Source organism: Dermacentor variabilis, chromosome 10, assembly GCF_050947875.1.
Source record: "Dermacentor variabilis isolate Ectoservices chromosome 10, ASM5094787v1, whole genome shotgun sequence".
Classification (NCBI taxonomy): domain Eukaryota; kingdom Metazoa; phylum Arthropoda; class Arachnida; order Ixodida; family Ixodidae; genus Dermacentor; species Dermacentor variabilis.
The window spans coordinates 98,645,142-98,661,905 of record NC_134577.1 but is presented as its reverse complement, the minus strand read 5'-3'; the positions used below and the strand labels follow the sequence as shown (position 1 = coordinate 98,661,905).

The window sequence follows — 16,764 nt, the reverse complement described above, 5'->3', positions numbered from 1 at the left end:
CACACTCGCTTTGCACTCGGCACCGAGACGACTGACTCGCCCAGAGAGAAGGACAGCGTGTGTAATCAATCTCCTTCCGTGGGCTTTATGTCCGACGACCTGCATGCAGCTGACGTTTACATTGTAACCAGGATAACTTTTGAAGGATTCGCCGATGCCAACAAAGATCTCAACTTCTATGCAGAGTTAACCAATGATGAAATTGTCCGTCAAGTGACGGTGGATTCGGACGATTCCAACACCGATAATGAAGAGCCAGCGCCTACACAGCCAACGAGCTCTGAATTGACACAAGCACTTATGATGCTGTCATCAGTGTACGGCGATGATACGACCCTGACTGAAATTGAAACAATCATAATAGCGTGCAAGTGGAACACCATGCAAAAGAAGATCAACGATAAATGGCTCTTTTCAGAGCCACCTCAATGATACATTTGCAGAGTTGCGCAGGTCCGATACTCCATCCTTGACCTTCTCTATCTGAGAAATACCTATAAAATGGTGCGTTTTCTCCATGTATATAATTTTTCAGACGTTTTCGCGGTCCCTTGGGAGTCCGAAAAATCGAACATTGACTGTATTAGCAACAAGCTTTCCACAATAATTTGCGGCCTATTAGCGCATTGGCCGGTGGCAAATTCTCGTCATGGCCGCACCATTGCCCACACTTTGCCCATACCATTTATAAAATCACTTTATTGATGAAACTAGCTTAGTTTCGCATGAAATAGTCCTGCACTTTCTTCTGCTTGGGCAATTTCGCTGCACTGCTCCACATTGTCTTCGTCGCATTCATCAGAATTTAGAGTTATCACCAAGCATGTGGAAGCTGGCACGGCTGAAGTGATTTCGGATGAACCACTTGACACGGCTGTGCGTATGTGTTGGGCGCCACAAGCACCGGGTCGTGAGTTTGGCCGCTTTAACCCTAATGTTCCCCTTATTCTTCAAAATCGTGCTGAAAGTGCTCGTCAGAATCTTGCACGCTGCGGGGAAAGCCGACTTTTCACTACGTTCGACTTGATTTAGGATTTTGAGCTTCACAACAAAAGGGTAATTCTGCCGCTTCATCATGGCAACACTGCGGGAGAAGGCCCACAAGGCGCACACACAATGAACCAGAAAAGCAGCGAGACAACTCGCACTATCGCCATCTTGCATGACGAGGGCACAAGAGCCTCTGATTGGCTGTCCGAGCAAGCGCTCCGGGCGGGCCAGGATCATTTTTTGCAGGGGAGTGTCGACAGCTCGCCCGAGCAGCCCGAGGCAGCGGGGTCACGGTAGGGAGAGTGGTTGGATGGAGCCGCGCCACCGGGTTTCCCGCCACTGCGAGGGAATGCCAACTTCTGGGGGCACTTTTCCGCTGCTTGATGTTCAATATCTCAGGAGTCGCTGCTATTTTTGTTCAATGTAAGCGTAATTTTTGCTGTATATACTCATTGTAACTATACCATGTCCAGAAATTGTAGTATATACAGAATAATTCGATGTAAACGGGTTCGATAAAGTCGGGTTCGAGTGTATACAGTCAAACCGTGATATATCGAACAGTGCAGTGATCACGAAATAGTTCAATATAGCCAGAATTCTATATATAAAATCAAGTAAAAATGCATCAAAACTTGTATAAATCAATCAATGAACCAATTGCAGCGCATTAAACACTCACCTGAAGCTGCACACAAAGTATTTATTTCTTTGGCTGAAAGTACTGCAGCAGTGTAGCCTAGTTCTTATTGGTAGCGCATGCTTAACCACGGCATCCTGAACATAGTCTAACCGATCTGCAAGCGATAGGCCGATGCCCTCTATTGCGGTGCAGTAGCGGTGTAGAAGAGCCGAAGCAGCTACAGGCTCAGTTGAAGTTGGGAGCGGGGCAACATCAGCGCTTGTGCAATCAACTTCGGCAGTGTATTCGTTTGGCTGCTATTTCCACTGCGATCTCCATGTCTGTCAATTGAAGCCTATTGAAACATTGTCATTAACAAAGTATGAAGTGGCGTCTGCCAAGGCGTCTATGAGTGAGCCCAATGAGCGCACGCTGTTGCGAGCCTCTGTGGATGCAAACCGCCATTCCTCGCAAGGAGCAGCAGGCACAGGGCGGGGCACCGAGGAGGAGTCAGTGCGGCAAGCGCAATGCGTCGTCGACATTGTCGAACTATCCAAGCCACCATGTGGCACCCTTGGCACAATGGCGCATTTGGCACAATCGATGTGTGCAGCTGTAGTGCGCAGCAGTTAGGAATGCCCATCATGCCCCGCTATCTTCGAGGGTGTTGCGGGAAAGCTTGCTGCCTATCAACAGAGCACACGTCTGAGGTGGCAGAGTTCAACATATCTATCTTACGTCCGACCCCGTTCGAAATAAAAAATTAAAATGCAAGCGATTTTCTAGGTGATATAGAGTGTTTGATATATGCAATAATTCGATATATCTGTGTTAGATATTTTGAGGTTTGAGTGTACTTCTTTTACTCTATCACCATAGGAGGTCCCATCTCACAGTTTAGAGCCTTGGGACCTCCTCCTCCATATTTCCCTATGTATCACTCCTGTTTAATTACTCATAACAGCTGCCCAAAGTCACTGTTATCAAGAGAAAGGCGTCCATATTTCACCAGAGAAGTCAGAAAAACTTGCTGTTATCACAGAAAGCCGTCCATATTTCACTAGAGAAGTAAGACAAACTTGAAGCTCCAGTCTGACTCTCTCCTTTTCTCTCACTGCAAACACGCCACTGCCACATGTTTGCAGGCCACTTCAAACATGTAAGAAAACCTCCACGATCTTTAGAAAATGCCTCCACGAACATGCGAGTCAGATAGATATTGCACTGCAAGCACTCTTGCTCACATTGCGAGAGCTCACAGCCTCACACGGAAGATTGCTCGCTCTCTTCTGCAACTTCCAAGGCCTCCTCTATTATGTACCACCTGTGACGTTATAGCGAGTCGTCACCGTCAGGCTGATGCCGATGAAATTGCTAGAGTATATTGGAATGGGGGAGTTGGCCCGGCAGATGCTTTGCCAAGCACCAAGACTGATGAAAAAAAAAATGATGAAATTGTGGCGGTGCTGCAGTTGCCTCACCCGGAAGCTTTCCAAGTTCACAAGCAGAGCCGCTGTGGTCTGCTCGGCGTGCCGTTGTCTTTTCTATGCACGGTCGTTCTTGCATTTTTCCTGTCATTCTGTCGTGACTTTCTTTGCAACATGTTGGGAGGGAATAAAATCACTGCTTCCACCACGCTGCACATCTTTCAGGAGAATGAAGAAAGCAGGCAGGATGCTCGTCGCTTCTGTTCAGTATTGTCGGCTACATGACATATACATGGTAATATTTTCTCTGGTAGCTCAGAAGGATGAGTAAACCACGGTGAAGAAAACAATGTTTTGCCTTGTGTAGCAGAGCAACATGCCTGTCCAAGCACCAAGCAGCTGCCTCCATGCTGACACGCGTCCAGTCAGCATGCAGGGCCGTTCGTTCAGGTAAATGCAACGGTGGTGCCACCAAAATTTCAACAGAAAACACATCAGCACAGAGCCCACCCTTGACCCACTCATCCTAGCTAGTACATCCTAGTTGCCCTGCCGCATGCGCCCAGTGCAGTACTGGTGGCACGTAACACAGATCCACGCATCTCGGCAGATGCACCAGCCATGCAACCAGCTGGTTGTCTGTTCCATTTGCTCAAGCGGTGCTTCAATAAATATGAGGAAAAACATTGCCTCACACGTTCCTACAATGTCACAGACCCACACAACAGCCCACAGATGCCAGCCATTGAGCAATAGTTCATGGTCTTGGATCATACTCCTGAGAAAAAGCTCGCACACATGCACACACACCCACACACCCCTCAAACCTTCTAGCAAATAGGGAAATGGTCGTTGTCAGCACGTCACACCTGCTCTGTCGCTCTCTGGCATCTTTGTGAGATGCCTACTTTGGAGCGTGCACCACATAAGAAAAAGTGCACCATTTTTGTTGTTGTTGTTGGTTTTCACAATTCAGGTTGCTCAAGTTGCCCATCTTTAGTTATGTCATGAAAATGTCTTGCACTGTTCATTGCTCTATTTTTTTAATTTTTGATGCCTCTCTGTGCCACTGTATGCCTGAACATGCTTGTTGCACTTCTGACTATGTATCTACCCTGCAAAGATCTTAGCAACAAGGTCACACCATTCACAAGTCATTAAATAAAATAAATAAAAAGGAAAAAGAGCATTAGGCAGGACGGTGCTACTGGCACCACCAAGCTCACAGGAAATGTGTCAAAGTGAGAAACGGGGAAATTAAAGATTGTGTTTTTTTTAACTGCATTATTTTAATATGCCTTTCAAATATTTTGTGGGAATACATTCATTGAAAGGCGTTGCATTCACTCTAGCATGTTCTCAATTTTTAAGCAAGCGGGTTGCACAGCACATGCAAGGTGTTGTGCCTCTTTCATTGCATTCAGTTCCATCTGGCACCATGGGCCACAAGCAGGCCAAGAAACACATTGTCCCCATGTAGGGCTGAGCAGTACCACACCTGAAAGTGCTTGGTCTTGCCCGGTGTAGTGGACACCGAGACCTTCTTGCAGCGGACGAGTGCGTTGATGGTCGAACTCTTGCCCACGTTGGGGTAGCCCACCTGCACACAATGAACAAGGACGCCCGCTGGCACTAGTACCACTGAACTGCACTTTCCAATATCTGAGGCCTGGCTGGGGCACAGAGTACAAACACATATAGTATAATAAAGTAAGAAAGAAAGAACAAGTATACTAACATCTCAGGAACACCATAACGAAGTTTAGAAAGTGCGAAATGTTGACAAACATCCATGCAAGTTGTGGCTGGGTGCATAAATACAGTAAAGTACAAGAATATGAAAAGAAATTTGAAAAAATAAAGCAGGCACCCTGACATCTCTGCACGTCAATTACAAATCATTAGCATCAGGCATCACGAATCCACACATGCATCACTGACATCAACCAAGTCATTTCCGGCGCAAGATTTTTATGTGCTAATAAGAATTACGTGCATGGCTGCATTTGCTGAGCAGTAAGGACAAACTGTGTGTGAATGCGGTAAGCTAAGGCGACGAGGCTGGTGGCTTGGTGTGCACTCTCTTCCCATGAACCAGGTTGGTGGTCGCATCATCTGCTCAGTTTCAGAGGCTTGGAATATTGAACTTGTAGTGGGAGCATGGAATGCTTGCATCCGAAGGGTAGCTGGGTGACATTATGTTCCTTCCTAGTTTGTTTGACACCATAATTATTTAGTTATTAAGTGAATGTTTATTGCTGTTTATATAACAGTACCCCACTGATACATTTTTCAAGGGACCGTAGAAAAATAATGTAACGACCGGGAGAACGTAACAGTGGAGAGGGCCCCAAGTCACCACAGCACCGTCTGAAACAGCTCTGCGCCTTTGTATTAGGGAACACCTGCTATGTTCCATGACTGTGGTCCCCTTCCACCCCTGATAAGATTCACCATGTGGCTGTACTGGGGCAAAGCTGACCTTTGGGAGTGGACAAAAACTACAACCCTGGTGTGATGTACTAATCGCAACTTATGATTGCATACTTGCAGCACTTCATACCTCTGAATTTGCCTCTGAACTGCTAAATTTACGTGACCGCCGCATTCAACTAGCATGTAAGATGTGGAAACATTACAGAATGACGACATATCAAATGGGAACATGAGGACTGCAAAAAAAAGATGGAAAAGCCAGGAAAATGAAACACTGAAGAATGTGTCAACCGGGTTCCACTGTGCTACTCAGAAAACTGCATATCTTACTTCGTGTAATATTGTAACACTTTATCATCACCGTCAATGCTTCACTCTCTGGCTCATAAGCATCAAAAGCTAGCATGCTTATGAAATGCAGAATGGGTCCATTCAACAATTTTCGTCGACATGAATCAACTGTGACACGACATTTTCAAAGGATGGAAACACAAGACAGAGGAGGCAGCTAAGCTGCAGAAGCAAAAGCGATCATCACTTTGAGTATCGCTGAAAAAAAAGAAGTTTGAAGGGTGGGAACAAGCCCCACCAGAATGCAGTACGGCCATTGTCACTAGGTGCTCAGTGTCACACAATGGGCGCGACATGTCACTCAGGCGCTGGTTACGTACCATATTTACTCACATAACGAATACACTTTTTTCCCCGAAAAATATGCACAATGTTAGAGGGGTGCGTTCATTATGTGAGGTACAATTTTGACCGATTTTTTTTTTCTGCAGCCACCACTAAAAAAGTCAGTTTCGCCTGAAATGCGAACCATCGAGTGTGATAGCAAATGTGTAGACAGTTACATAAAGTAAGGATAGCAGTTTTATCGGCCATATAAACTTGCAAACATTCGCTTCAACACAAACTGAGCGGTTAGAACACTGCACGCACAAAGGTATGAGCCACCATCGACACAGCCCCAGATGCTGATCTTTCAAGATGTGGCACGCCGCGGGCGTGCAGTTGCTGCCCGAGTAAAACGCCATGCCCCCCCCCCCCCCCTCTCTCTCCTCTCCCCCGGCGCCATGCGTGCAACGGGAGACGGTGTGTTTCCTTTCCACTTTCCTTCCTTGTACACGGGATACTGAGCCATGATCGTTAGCACCCCTCGGCACGCTTGTGCAATACGCAGCTGCTGCAATAGCAGCTGTGCCCGGAGCGTCCACATAATTGCTATCGCAACAAAAGTAGGAAGCACGGTACGATTCGGAGTCTGACACGGTGTTCGACACAACTGTACCGTGTCTCCTACTTCACGGCAGCAAGTTCAGGGTGCGATCATTATGCGAGAAAAAGAAAACGCGCACTTTTTGATTGGAAAAGTGGGGGCTGCATTCATTACGCGAGTGCGTTCATTATGCGAGTAGATACACTAAATGTGTCGCTGCACTCCACACGGTCCAATGCCTGTTGCCACTGTGCCTGTGTACATTTCGAGGAAAGATATGGTGTGGATGGTGGAAGAGGCTTGCATTCTCATATACCTCATCAATATGCTTGTTTGCATTTGAAGACTGTGCAAAGGGTATGATGTGAGTAGAAACATTTTATGCAGCCGTCTTTCCTGTCCTTTTCTTTTTCTAGCCAGTTTCTGGACAATGTGGAGAGAGAGCAACAAACATGTGCATGCTAGATTGCCAGCTGAACCGTTCAGCTAGCTCTTACGTTGCGATATGTAGAGGTGCAATCTGAAAGGAGCAGCCGGGACGTTAAAGCGGAGCTCCCAATTCCTCACAAGTAGAAGCAGGGCTCTGCACCTTTGGAGCTGCCATTTTTTATATGTCAGATCTAACGCTCACCTGTAAATAACTGTCTGCAGACACTTGCATCTAAAATCTTATTTTTTTATAAGTGTAACAGTGTCTGTGACATCCCAGATCTGATGGGAAGTAACGAGTAGGTGAAGACAGTTCCACCCACAAGAAAGCTATGTCAGCTTGAGAAAGCAAGAAGAAGGTGAGCAGAGAAAGATTAGCACAGCCAAACCAGCTTACAACAATATTCAAGTTACAATATACAATTGTTATTAACCAATAATTGTTATAACTGGGTTGCACAAAAAGATCACACGGGACAGACATCCAAAGGTCTTAGTTAGAAAGAAGTACAGTCAAACCCACTTATAGTACTACCAGTTTTAACAATATTCGGATGTAACAGTAACAAGATGCCATGTGCCATAAACATTTGTGTGTGTTCTATGGTAAAATAAATCATTTACTACAATGTTCCCATGCTGCATTATTGGCTATAAGCCTATAACAATTAAATCTGGCAAGATTAAAACCAGAAAGAAAAAGAATGCAATATCCTTAAAAGGGAAGAAAAAGAATGCTACAAAAATTGTGAGAATTGTCTACCAATGCATAAGTATTCTTTAGCTCAGCTGTTACTTTGCTTTTGCGTATTTGTATTTGCGTATTTGCTTTTCCTAGCTTAATCATATCTACCCATTGCATTTTCGGTGCCAAAGAAATTAAATCCTTCAAAGCGATCGTATCAAAGTAGCCGGAATACCGCCACAACCGGTTTCAGCACAGCTGTTTTCTCTCGTTTCTTAATTTTATTTTCTCTTTTTTCTTTTTTCTGTTACGACCTTAACGTGACAACGGCGACATCACCAGTTTTTTTTTTAGTGCTACCAATCATTATTATTATTAAGACATGTACCAATCAGTTATTTTTACGTTCAGCAGCCTTACAGCAGCAGGCTTCTCTGCACATACACCCATAATGCGGGAAAGTAAGCTTTCAAGACAGCGTCACGAGAATGGTTTTCTCTGCTAAATTAATTTTTTTGATTTCAATTGTTCCTTATCGCTTATAAAGCTACCAATAATCTACATTTACACAATTATAATGATTAAATGTCATAACTTTGCAAATTACGCATTTTTGTGCAGGTACAAGGCATAACACTTTTTGCATGACAGGCAGATTAAAAGAAATGCGTGCCGTTGCATCCACCTGCCTCACACCTTTGCCATGCTCGCCTTTGTGCCGCGCATCCCGCATGACACGCCTTCGTCGCCTTTCCCAATGCATTGTGGGCCTCGAGCGCCCCTCTCTTGCATCTTTTTCAACCCTCTGATACACAGTAGCTGTGCCAACGTCCGAGGGGTGGAAAGGAGACAAGAGCTCGTTATATATTTTGCTATCAGCAGGACACAAGTGGACTCTGAATGTGATAGTGAAGCATTCCAGTTCGCTGGAAGTGGGAAGTGCTGTGGCATGCCGTCATTTTGTAAAGGTTTGTGCCGTCACGGCTCATGCTGTCAGCAGCATCAGCCAGCGTCAGCGGCACATGCGCCAGGAGTCGCGAAGTTATGTTTTCTAGGTCACTTCGGTCGAAAAAGCTCGGAAGGTAGAACACCATCACAATGTTAATCGGCAACAACATTAAACAAAACGCTAACAAACCGCAATTTCCCAGTAACGGCACAGTAACGTCCGCCGACTCTAAATGAGAGTGCCTCTATCGTGACCTCTGAGAATGCATGCCGTGCCACACGGAGAACTGCACAAAAACTAAGTTGCCGCCGTTCGTGGCCTCCACAACAGCACCGGCATGTGCTATCGCGGAGGCTACGGCTGCCGTTCTGCCTCCCCCTGAACTGTGCTGGAGACGTGCTTTGAAGCATGGTTACCCTAGCATGGTTGAAAGCAAGTGACTCTCTTTGCAGCTTCTGAAATACATGCTCGGCGCTTGCTCGTCTCGGCGATCGTATCTTCATCGCTGTTGGACTGGAGTGAGGGGCTGTGCTGCCATGCTACAAGTTTGGTCGTGAATCCATTGGAACTTTGCCTGTACCCTCCTGTTACCGCAAACAGTTTCAGAGTGTTCGTTGTAACCGCGTGCCCCTGTTGAAAATGTTATATCTGGGTGTAGTTTCAGTAGGCATGGGTCGGAAAATCGCAAACGCAGTGAAATGTCGTCTTTATAACCGATAAATCATTATACCTGGGGTGGTTACAAGTGGGTTAAACTGTAACTGATAACGTGGCATGGGGGCATTGTATTAAACGGTTTATTTCACCGTAGAATATATAGAGAAGTTGATGGTGCACTGGCTGCTCATTGCTATTGTAGAGTATATTGTTAAAATCGGTACTGTTATAAGTGGGTTTGACTACCGTAAAAGCCAGAATATAGGTCAAGCTTTTTTTTTTTCAGAAAATCATTGCAAAAAGTCGACCCTCGTCTTATGTACCAGACATTGGCGGAAAAACTACGGAAGTCTTGCAACAATGGGTGGATGAAGTAAAGAGCCGCCATCGCCATCAGCAGCAGCGCGGCGTGGTGACATTGTGGCACCGCCAATTTGCGTTTACATTGTCCCAAAGTTATGTTGGTTAAAGGCTGCTTTTTCACATTTTGTTTCAAAATGAGCAGAAGCCAACGGCAATTCACCGTCACCTTCAAGAAAAAGGCGATTGAGTGCGCGGAAGCCCACGGGAAGCCCATGGCAACCTCGCGGCACAGTGCGAATTTGGAGTATCCGAAAAGAGCATTCAGTACTGGCGGAGGCAGAAGCAGCAAACCAACAGAAAACATCATTTCGTGGGCGGACCGCAGCGGACCGCAGAAGTGGAAGACAAGGTTGCGGAGTTCGTCCGGGAGCTGCGTGTAAGATCGCTGCCTGCGACTGCCGAATGCATCCATCTGAAAGCAGTAGAGATCGCGTGCGCCTCTGGACTGGGCAGCGAGAAGCACTCGTCATTCGACTCTAGTTCGAATGACTCTGATCAAAGGCGTTGCTCTGATTCGGAGTAGTGCTTGCGCACTTCGTGCCCTTCTGTGTACTGTACACCTTGCCAATTTTTAACACTATCGTGCAACCACAGACCAGCGTGTTTATCAGCACCTTATCACGGCACAGAGCGGCAAAATAGCGAAAGTAAGCACACGTGTACACCTGTGCGTATCTCGTTTGTTTCGCCGCTCAGCACCGTTAATAAGGTGCTGACAAGCACGCGGGTCGATGGTCGTGCGATACTGCTAAAAATTGGCCGGGTGCACATGCAAGCAGCATTTAAATAAATACTGTCACTATTATGCATGAGTCGCATTTGTTTCAAGGTAAGAGTGTCTTTCGGTACCTTTGCCATTGAAAAAGATTTTTTTTTTTCATTTTTAGAATTTGTTAGTTGGGGGACCAACCTATATTCCGGTCCAACCTATAGTTCAGTTTTTACGGTACATATGTTGATTTACTTGCATTAGAGGCGCACGATGGCAGCGCGCCAGTGGCTCAACAAAATAGTCCGTGTGCATCATCACGGTCAGCTCAAGCAAGTCGTCTCTAAATGATGTTGACGTAAAGCTCACCAGGCCAATGACGGTCTTCCCGTTGCGCTGCTTGGACTCAGGGTGGATGGTGCGGAACAGCTGCAGCAGCTCATCCTTGCTGTACAGGTCGGGACTGTTCACCTCAGTACACGTCCCTGCAAACAAGGCATCGTTCACTCTCCCCGTCTCTTTGGTCGACTTTCATGCTATGCAGGGTCATCGACTATTTGGGGAGACACTTCATTAGTTTGTAAGCATTTACAGTGCCTTTAGTTTGTACAGTAGAATCTCTTCAACTCGAACTCCAAGGGGACCAGAAATTTATTCGAATAAAACGAAGCTTGAACTAAGGAGAGCCCCTTTAAATATAGTGCCCAATCAATAGTGTGTTACAGCGCGCAAAACCAAAACTGTCACTGGGCATGCATTGAAAAAGCCTCGTCTTTCTTCCACCAGCGTGCGAAGACATGTGTCAGAAGAAGCCTAGGTCCAAGTGTGATAAGGTCGTGCCTTGCATGCCATTAGCTGTGGGTGCGAGGAAAAGTTTGTCAGGGCGAGTCGAAATGGATGGTGGCTTGATGCGTGCTGTTGTTGGAGATGACATGATGAAGCATGTGCTAGGAGGGAGTCGTAGTCTAGTGTGCGGCAGCATGGTCAAGCATACTAGGGGGCTCCTTCCTGCTCCTTTTGAACCTGATGGGAAAGGAAGGCATACACTACTCCGCCTCCCGTGCCCCTTTTCTCATCATTTTTATAGCGTACAACATTACGGTAGCTATTGATGCATCGAACCTTCACTTTTGTCTCAGGTTTGCCCAAAAGACAGTCCATGGGACTGAGAAAGTTTTTTCGAAATAACTGTTGCGTGCTTTTCGGAGTTTTAGTGCACAGGAGTTTTTCGCTATTCAAATACACCTTGTCAATACCAACAGAGCAGTCTGAATTATGCATCAATTCGAATTAAGAGATTTCGAATTATCGAGATTTCACTCCAATGAAAGACAGCAGACTAACAAGAGAAGTTACCCTATAACGACCTTTCAGAATAACGGACAATTAGCCACGGTCCCCTGAAGTTTATTATATTGAGATTTTAATGTAAAATGGTGGCTGAAAGACGGCGCAACCTTTTTTGCGCAAAACACAAATGCGCGTCCGTGGAGAAACCAAGCCAAGACAGAGTGTTGCAGAGTGCTGCAGCTGCTTTTGGTTAAGGGAGATGCGGGTCGAAAATCGCGGCATCGACCATTCGGGCGTCCCGCGACTTCACATGGACATGGCATTCTCTGCTACTTGTAGTTAGTGTGAGTTTCATGAGCCAGCAAAACCAGCACAGCACTACGCAATAGTGAAATTACTGAAACACTCAACTCGGTGTGGGCGACGCAGAGTTGACCGAAATCGACGGCTTTCAACCAACCACCGTTGTCGTTGTCAAGGGTAACGTCAATGTGTTCTTTTTCTAAATATTCAACAGAATTGGACACGTGACTGAATGACATTTATTTCTACTCTGTCTGTCACTTAATCTTTGCTTTCCAGTATTTTTCCAGTACAAGATCATATCATTCAGCAAGCACCAACTCGGCCAAGAAAAAGAGCACTTTCTTCCTCCTCATCATGCAATGCATTTATCTTTTTATTATGACTGGCTGAATATAGCAACGAAATTATAATGAGGAGTGCTTCATCAGGCTAGTACCTGGAATTTCACGGGGGAAGTCTTAAATCGTCTCCCACACTTACTGTAGGACCTTGTTGATATGAATCCGTTATGTACAATTTCTATGCGTCATTGTCTGCGATTGAAAACACAATGCATAAGCGAATACCATTACGGTTCTTTTTCACCGGTTCTTAAGTTTTCGGAGAACATGATCTTTCAGCACCAACATTCGGTACATCGCCAAACTGTGATCGTGTGATCTGTTTTCCAGCTGCTAGATCCCACGTAAACAAGAAAAGGCGCGAGGCTTGTGCAATCAAGAACAGTAACCGCCCGCCGCAGCAGCCTGCCTGCAATACTCACCCGTCTGCCTCACATGAAAAAGCGAGCATGCACTCAGTTTTCTATTTCAGTACCAGCAAATCTGCTGGGTCGTTGCACACTGCATTCACAGCCATCGTTGCCAACTTTATTGTGATAACCATCTTATCTGTTTTGCAGCGCATGGGGCGTAGTGTTGCTGGAAGTGAACAGCACACTTTTAATAGGAAATAGCCCAGATGCATTGCCATTACCTGCTGCATGCGGTGAGAAGTGAGCATGATGTTTCGCTCTGGCAGCATTGTAGGCATCGTATTCCAGTGTTGCCCGCCAGCTCGTTTTGTTTCACTTTCTCCTCGCCGTCTTAAAACACTACGCAATAGGAAAACGACAATGTGCTTCTCGGTTTGCTCAGGCCCAACCAGGTCGACGCACATCAGCATCTCATGCCGCAACAAGTTGCATCGGATGCCCCACTCGCAGAGGCTGCTGACCTAGGCCGAAATTGAGGAGCGCAAACGTAAGCTTGCCGAAGCCAACAAAGCGACCAGGTGTGTCTTAGGCCTCACCAGCTCGGCGTACATTGGCATCTCATGCTGCAATGATTCACACAAGCTATAGTCAAGTTTGTCACATTTTTATTGACTTCGGATCATACTTTTCCCAGTTAGTATGATGTTTCTTGCACCTTTTTCAAAACTTATGAACGAGGTTCTGTTGTGTCTCAATTTCTCGATTACTAAAACTCTGTTTGTGTTAATATTGATGCCTTAGATGTTCTTAAGCATTAAACTATCAGTTTAAATGGACTTAATATTTGCCTTTAGTTACCCTTTAAACACAACTTGAATAGCCTGAAACTAAAGCATCAAAAGCAAAGTGCATTTATAGGTTCAGGGAATTACAGGGTACGCAATGCCGAGTGCAATTAGTTGTGTAAAATTTTTAAGGTGACAGCCAACAAAACGCGGGAATATCACCTGCATCCTTGGAGGAGCAACCACCACTGCTGGAGTCAGCAGCAGGGTCTTCCACTGGACTCTCTGGCCTCCTCGTCCCGTCGTCCTCCTCTTTCTCGGCATATGGGCACTCCTGAGAGGAATTTTGCAGTCCATTTATTTCCGCCACAATAAATGACTGCGTGCATAAAGTGAACAATCTTGAACAATCTTGAAAGTTTCAACAGTTGGCTAATAAATGCTTCAAGTGCTGACATCACACACCATAGTGAACATAAAGATATGATATGTTGCATTTGCATCTTGTGAGCTAATCTGCTCAGTATGTTGATGCTGCATTATGCCAGCATCGCGTGTTCAAGAGAGATATTGCCCAGGGCAATATCTTTCTTGAACAAGCACTGCCATCAAACTTTATTTCCACCGTAGAGCCTAGCCATTGTGTACATAATTTACATCTTGTGACGCAGCAGTTATCATGAAGTTTATTCTGCGTCAAAGTTGCGGCGAACCGACCACGCCAACAGCAAAGATCACACTCGAGAGCCAGCCCCACAAGCAATGATGAAGAAGAACCCCATATGAACCCCACATGATGATGATCATGTACAGATGACAAAGAATAGCTTATAAATTCCCACACTAATGTCCCCTCGCATGAGAGCGGCCATCCTGGCCGCAATTCAAAGGGGCGGCAAATGCCTCGTGAAAGGCTTCGTATGGGAAAAGTGGACAATCTCAGTAGCGCGGCAGCGGCGGTCATTTGGAACAATAACTGGTACCACGCGATAGCTAACCGGAGAAGTCTGCTCCAAGACTTTGTAGGGGCCAATGAACCGAAGCTGAAACTTGTCACACACGCCAGGAGTACGAACTGGTGTCTGGAGTAGCACTTCCTCGCCAGGGCGGAAGCACACGGCGCGATGAGAGGCGTCATAATGGTGGTTGCGGTCCTGTTGCCTTGCTTCGGTGTTGATGCGGGCGAGCTGGCGACAATGCAGAATGCGGGACACATATTCTTCACAGGAGGATGGACATTGATGGACAGTTGGTGCAAAGAAAGAGACGTCAAGGCAGGAAGAGGGCGAACGACCATAGACAAGGTAAAATGGCGAGTAATCAGTCATGCGTTGAACGGCGGTATTATATGCAAAAGTCACGAATGGCAAAACTGCGTCCCAGTTTCTGTGATCAGGTTCGACATACATGGCTAGCATGTCTGACAGCGTGTGATGAAATCGCTCTGTGAGGCCGTTGGTTTGTGGATGGTAACTGGAGGTAGTCTTGTGGGTGGTTACGGAGGCTCTGAGTACTTTGTGTAGTAGTTGCGAGAGGAATGCTTTTCCACGGTCGCTCAGGAGGACACGAGGAGCACCGTGACGCAGTATTAAGGATTGAAATATGAATGGAGCAACTTCAGAGGCTGAGGCAGAACTCACACAAGTTGTTTCGGCGTAGCGTGTCAAGTGATCAACGGCTGTCACAATCCATCGTTTACTGGTGAGATTTACAGAAAGAGGACCATACAGGTCAATGCCAACGACCTCAAATGGTTGCGACGGACAAGGAACAGGTTGCAGTTGTCCGCTTGGAGCTGATGTAGGGAGCTTTCGACGCTGACATAGGGCGCAGGAAGCGACATACCTTGCTACACTGGCAGACAATCCAGGCCAGTAGAAGCGACCTTTGATGCGGTCATAGGTTTTCTGGAAACCAAGATGACCAGCAGTCATGTTGTCGTGAGAAGCCTGCAGGACATGAGCATGTAGAGAGCATGGCAGGACAGGAACCCAGCGTTGACCGTCAGGGTGATAGACATGACTGTACAGGACGCTGTTGTCAATCTTAAATTGCGTCAGCTGTCGACGAAGGCGGGCGTTAGGCGGGCGCGAAGCTCCTTGAAGGTGGTCTATGATGCGCCGACAGTAAGAGTCGGCAAGTTGATGACATTGGAAGGATTTGTTGTCGTGTAGAGGCATCTCGTCGACAGTGGCCAACAAGAAAGCAAGTGAGGAGGGATCGTGCAAAAGCTTGTCACGGATGGTAGTTTGAGGTCCATTGCATGTTGTCGTGGGAAGCGGACAGCTAGAGAGCGCGTCTGCATCTTGGTGTTTTTTCCCGCACTTGTAGGTAATAGTAAAGTCGTATTCTTGCAGACGAAGAATCCACCGACCAAGTCGTCCTGACAAGTTCTTCAGCGTTGACAGCCAGCACAATGCATGATGGTCTGTAACGATCGTAAAATGGCGGCCGTGAAGATAAGGTTGAAACTTCTGCACAGACCAAATGATAGCTAGGCATTCCTGCTCCGTGATGGTGTAGGTAATCCTTTTCGGCGTTTGTCAGAACGCGACTTGCGCATGTGATGACCCTCTCACCTAAAGTGTCGTCTCGCTGTAGGAGAATGCCACCAACGCCGTGACCACTAGCATCCGTATGCAGAAGGGTAGGAGCAGCTTCATCAAAGTGGCGTAGTACTGGTTCAGATGTGAGAGCGCGCTTCAGATGGGTGAACGCAGATTCACATTCGGGAGACCACACAAAGGGAACATTGGAACCCAGTAATTTGTGCAGAGGTGACGCCATTGAGGGGAAGGCTCATATGAATCGGCGAAAATAGGAAGCGAGGCCTAAGAAACTACGCAAATCTTTGGTGTTTTCAGGACAAGGGAAGTGCTGAACTGCCGAAACCTTGTCAGGATCAGGACGAATGCCATCTTTGCTCACAATGTGACCTAGTACCTTGATCGTCTTGCTAGCAAAATGGCATTTCTTGGTGTTTAGCTAAGTCCAGCGTTGGCAAGGCACGTGATAACTTCATCCAGACGTTGCAGGTGCTGAGAGAAGGTTGACGAGAAAACAATATCGTCCAGATAGCACAAGCAAGTCTTCCACTTCAGGCCACGAAGAACGGCGTCAATCATGCGCTCGAACGTTGCGGGCGCATTGCAGAGGCCGAATGGCATGACATTAAACTCGTAGAGCCCATCTGGTGTTGAGAA

The 16,764-nt window shown here is 46.5% G+C and overlaps 1 protein-coding gene across 1 annotated transcript in view; it reads right to left on the bottom strand.

The window, feature by feature from the left end:
* Ns3 (nucleostemin 3) overlaps nucleotides 1–16,764 on the bottom strand; it is a 95,028-nt gene that overhangs the window by 29,480 nt on the left and 48,784 nt on the right. Inside the window, exons 8-10 of the mRNA XM_075673244.1 lie at nucleotides 13,784–13,895; nucleotides 10,856–10,971; nucleotides 4,538–4,639 (exon numbers count right to left, since the gene is read on the bottom strand). Of these exons, the coding sequence (XP_075529359.1) occupies nucleotides 4,538–4,639; nucleotides 10,856–10,971; nucleotides 13,784–13,895 (330 nt within the window). The remainder of the gene's footprint in view (nucleotides 1–4,537; nucleotides 4,640–10,855; nucleotides 10,972–13,783; nucleotides 13,896–16,764) is intronic.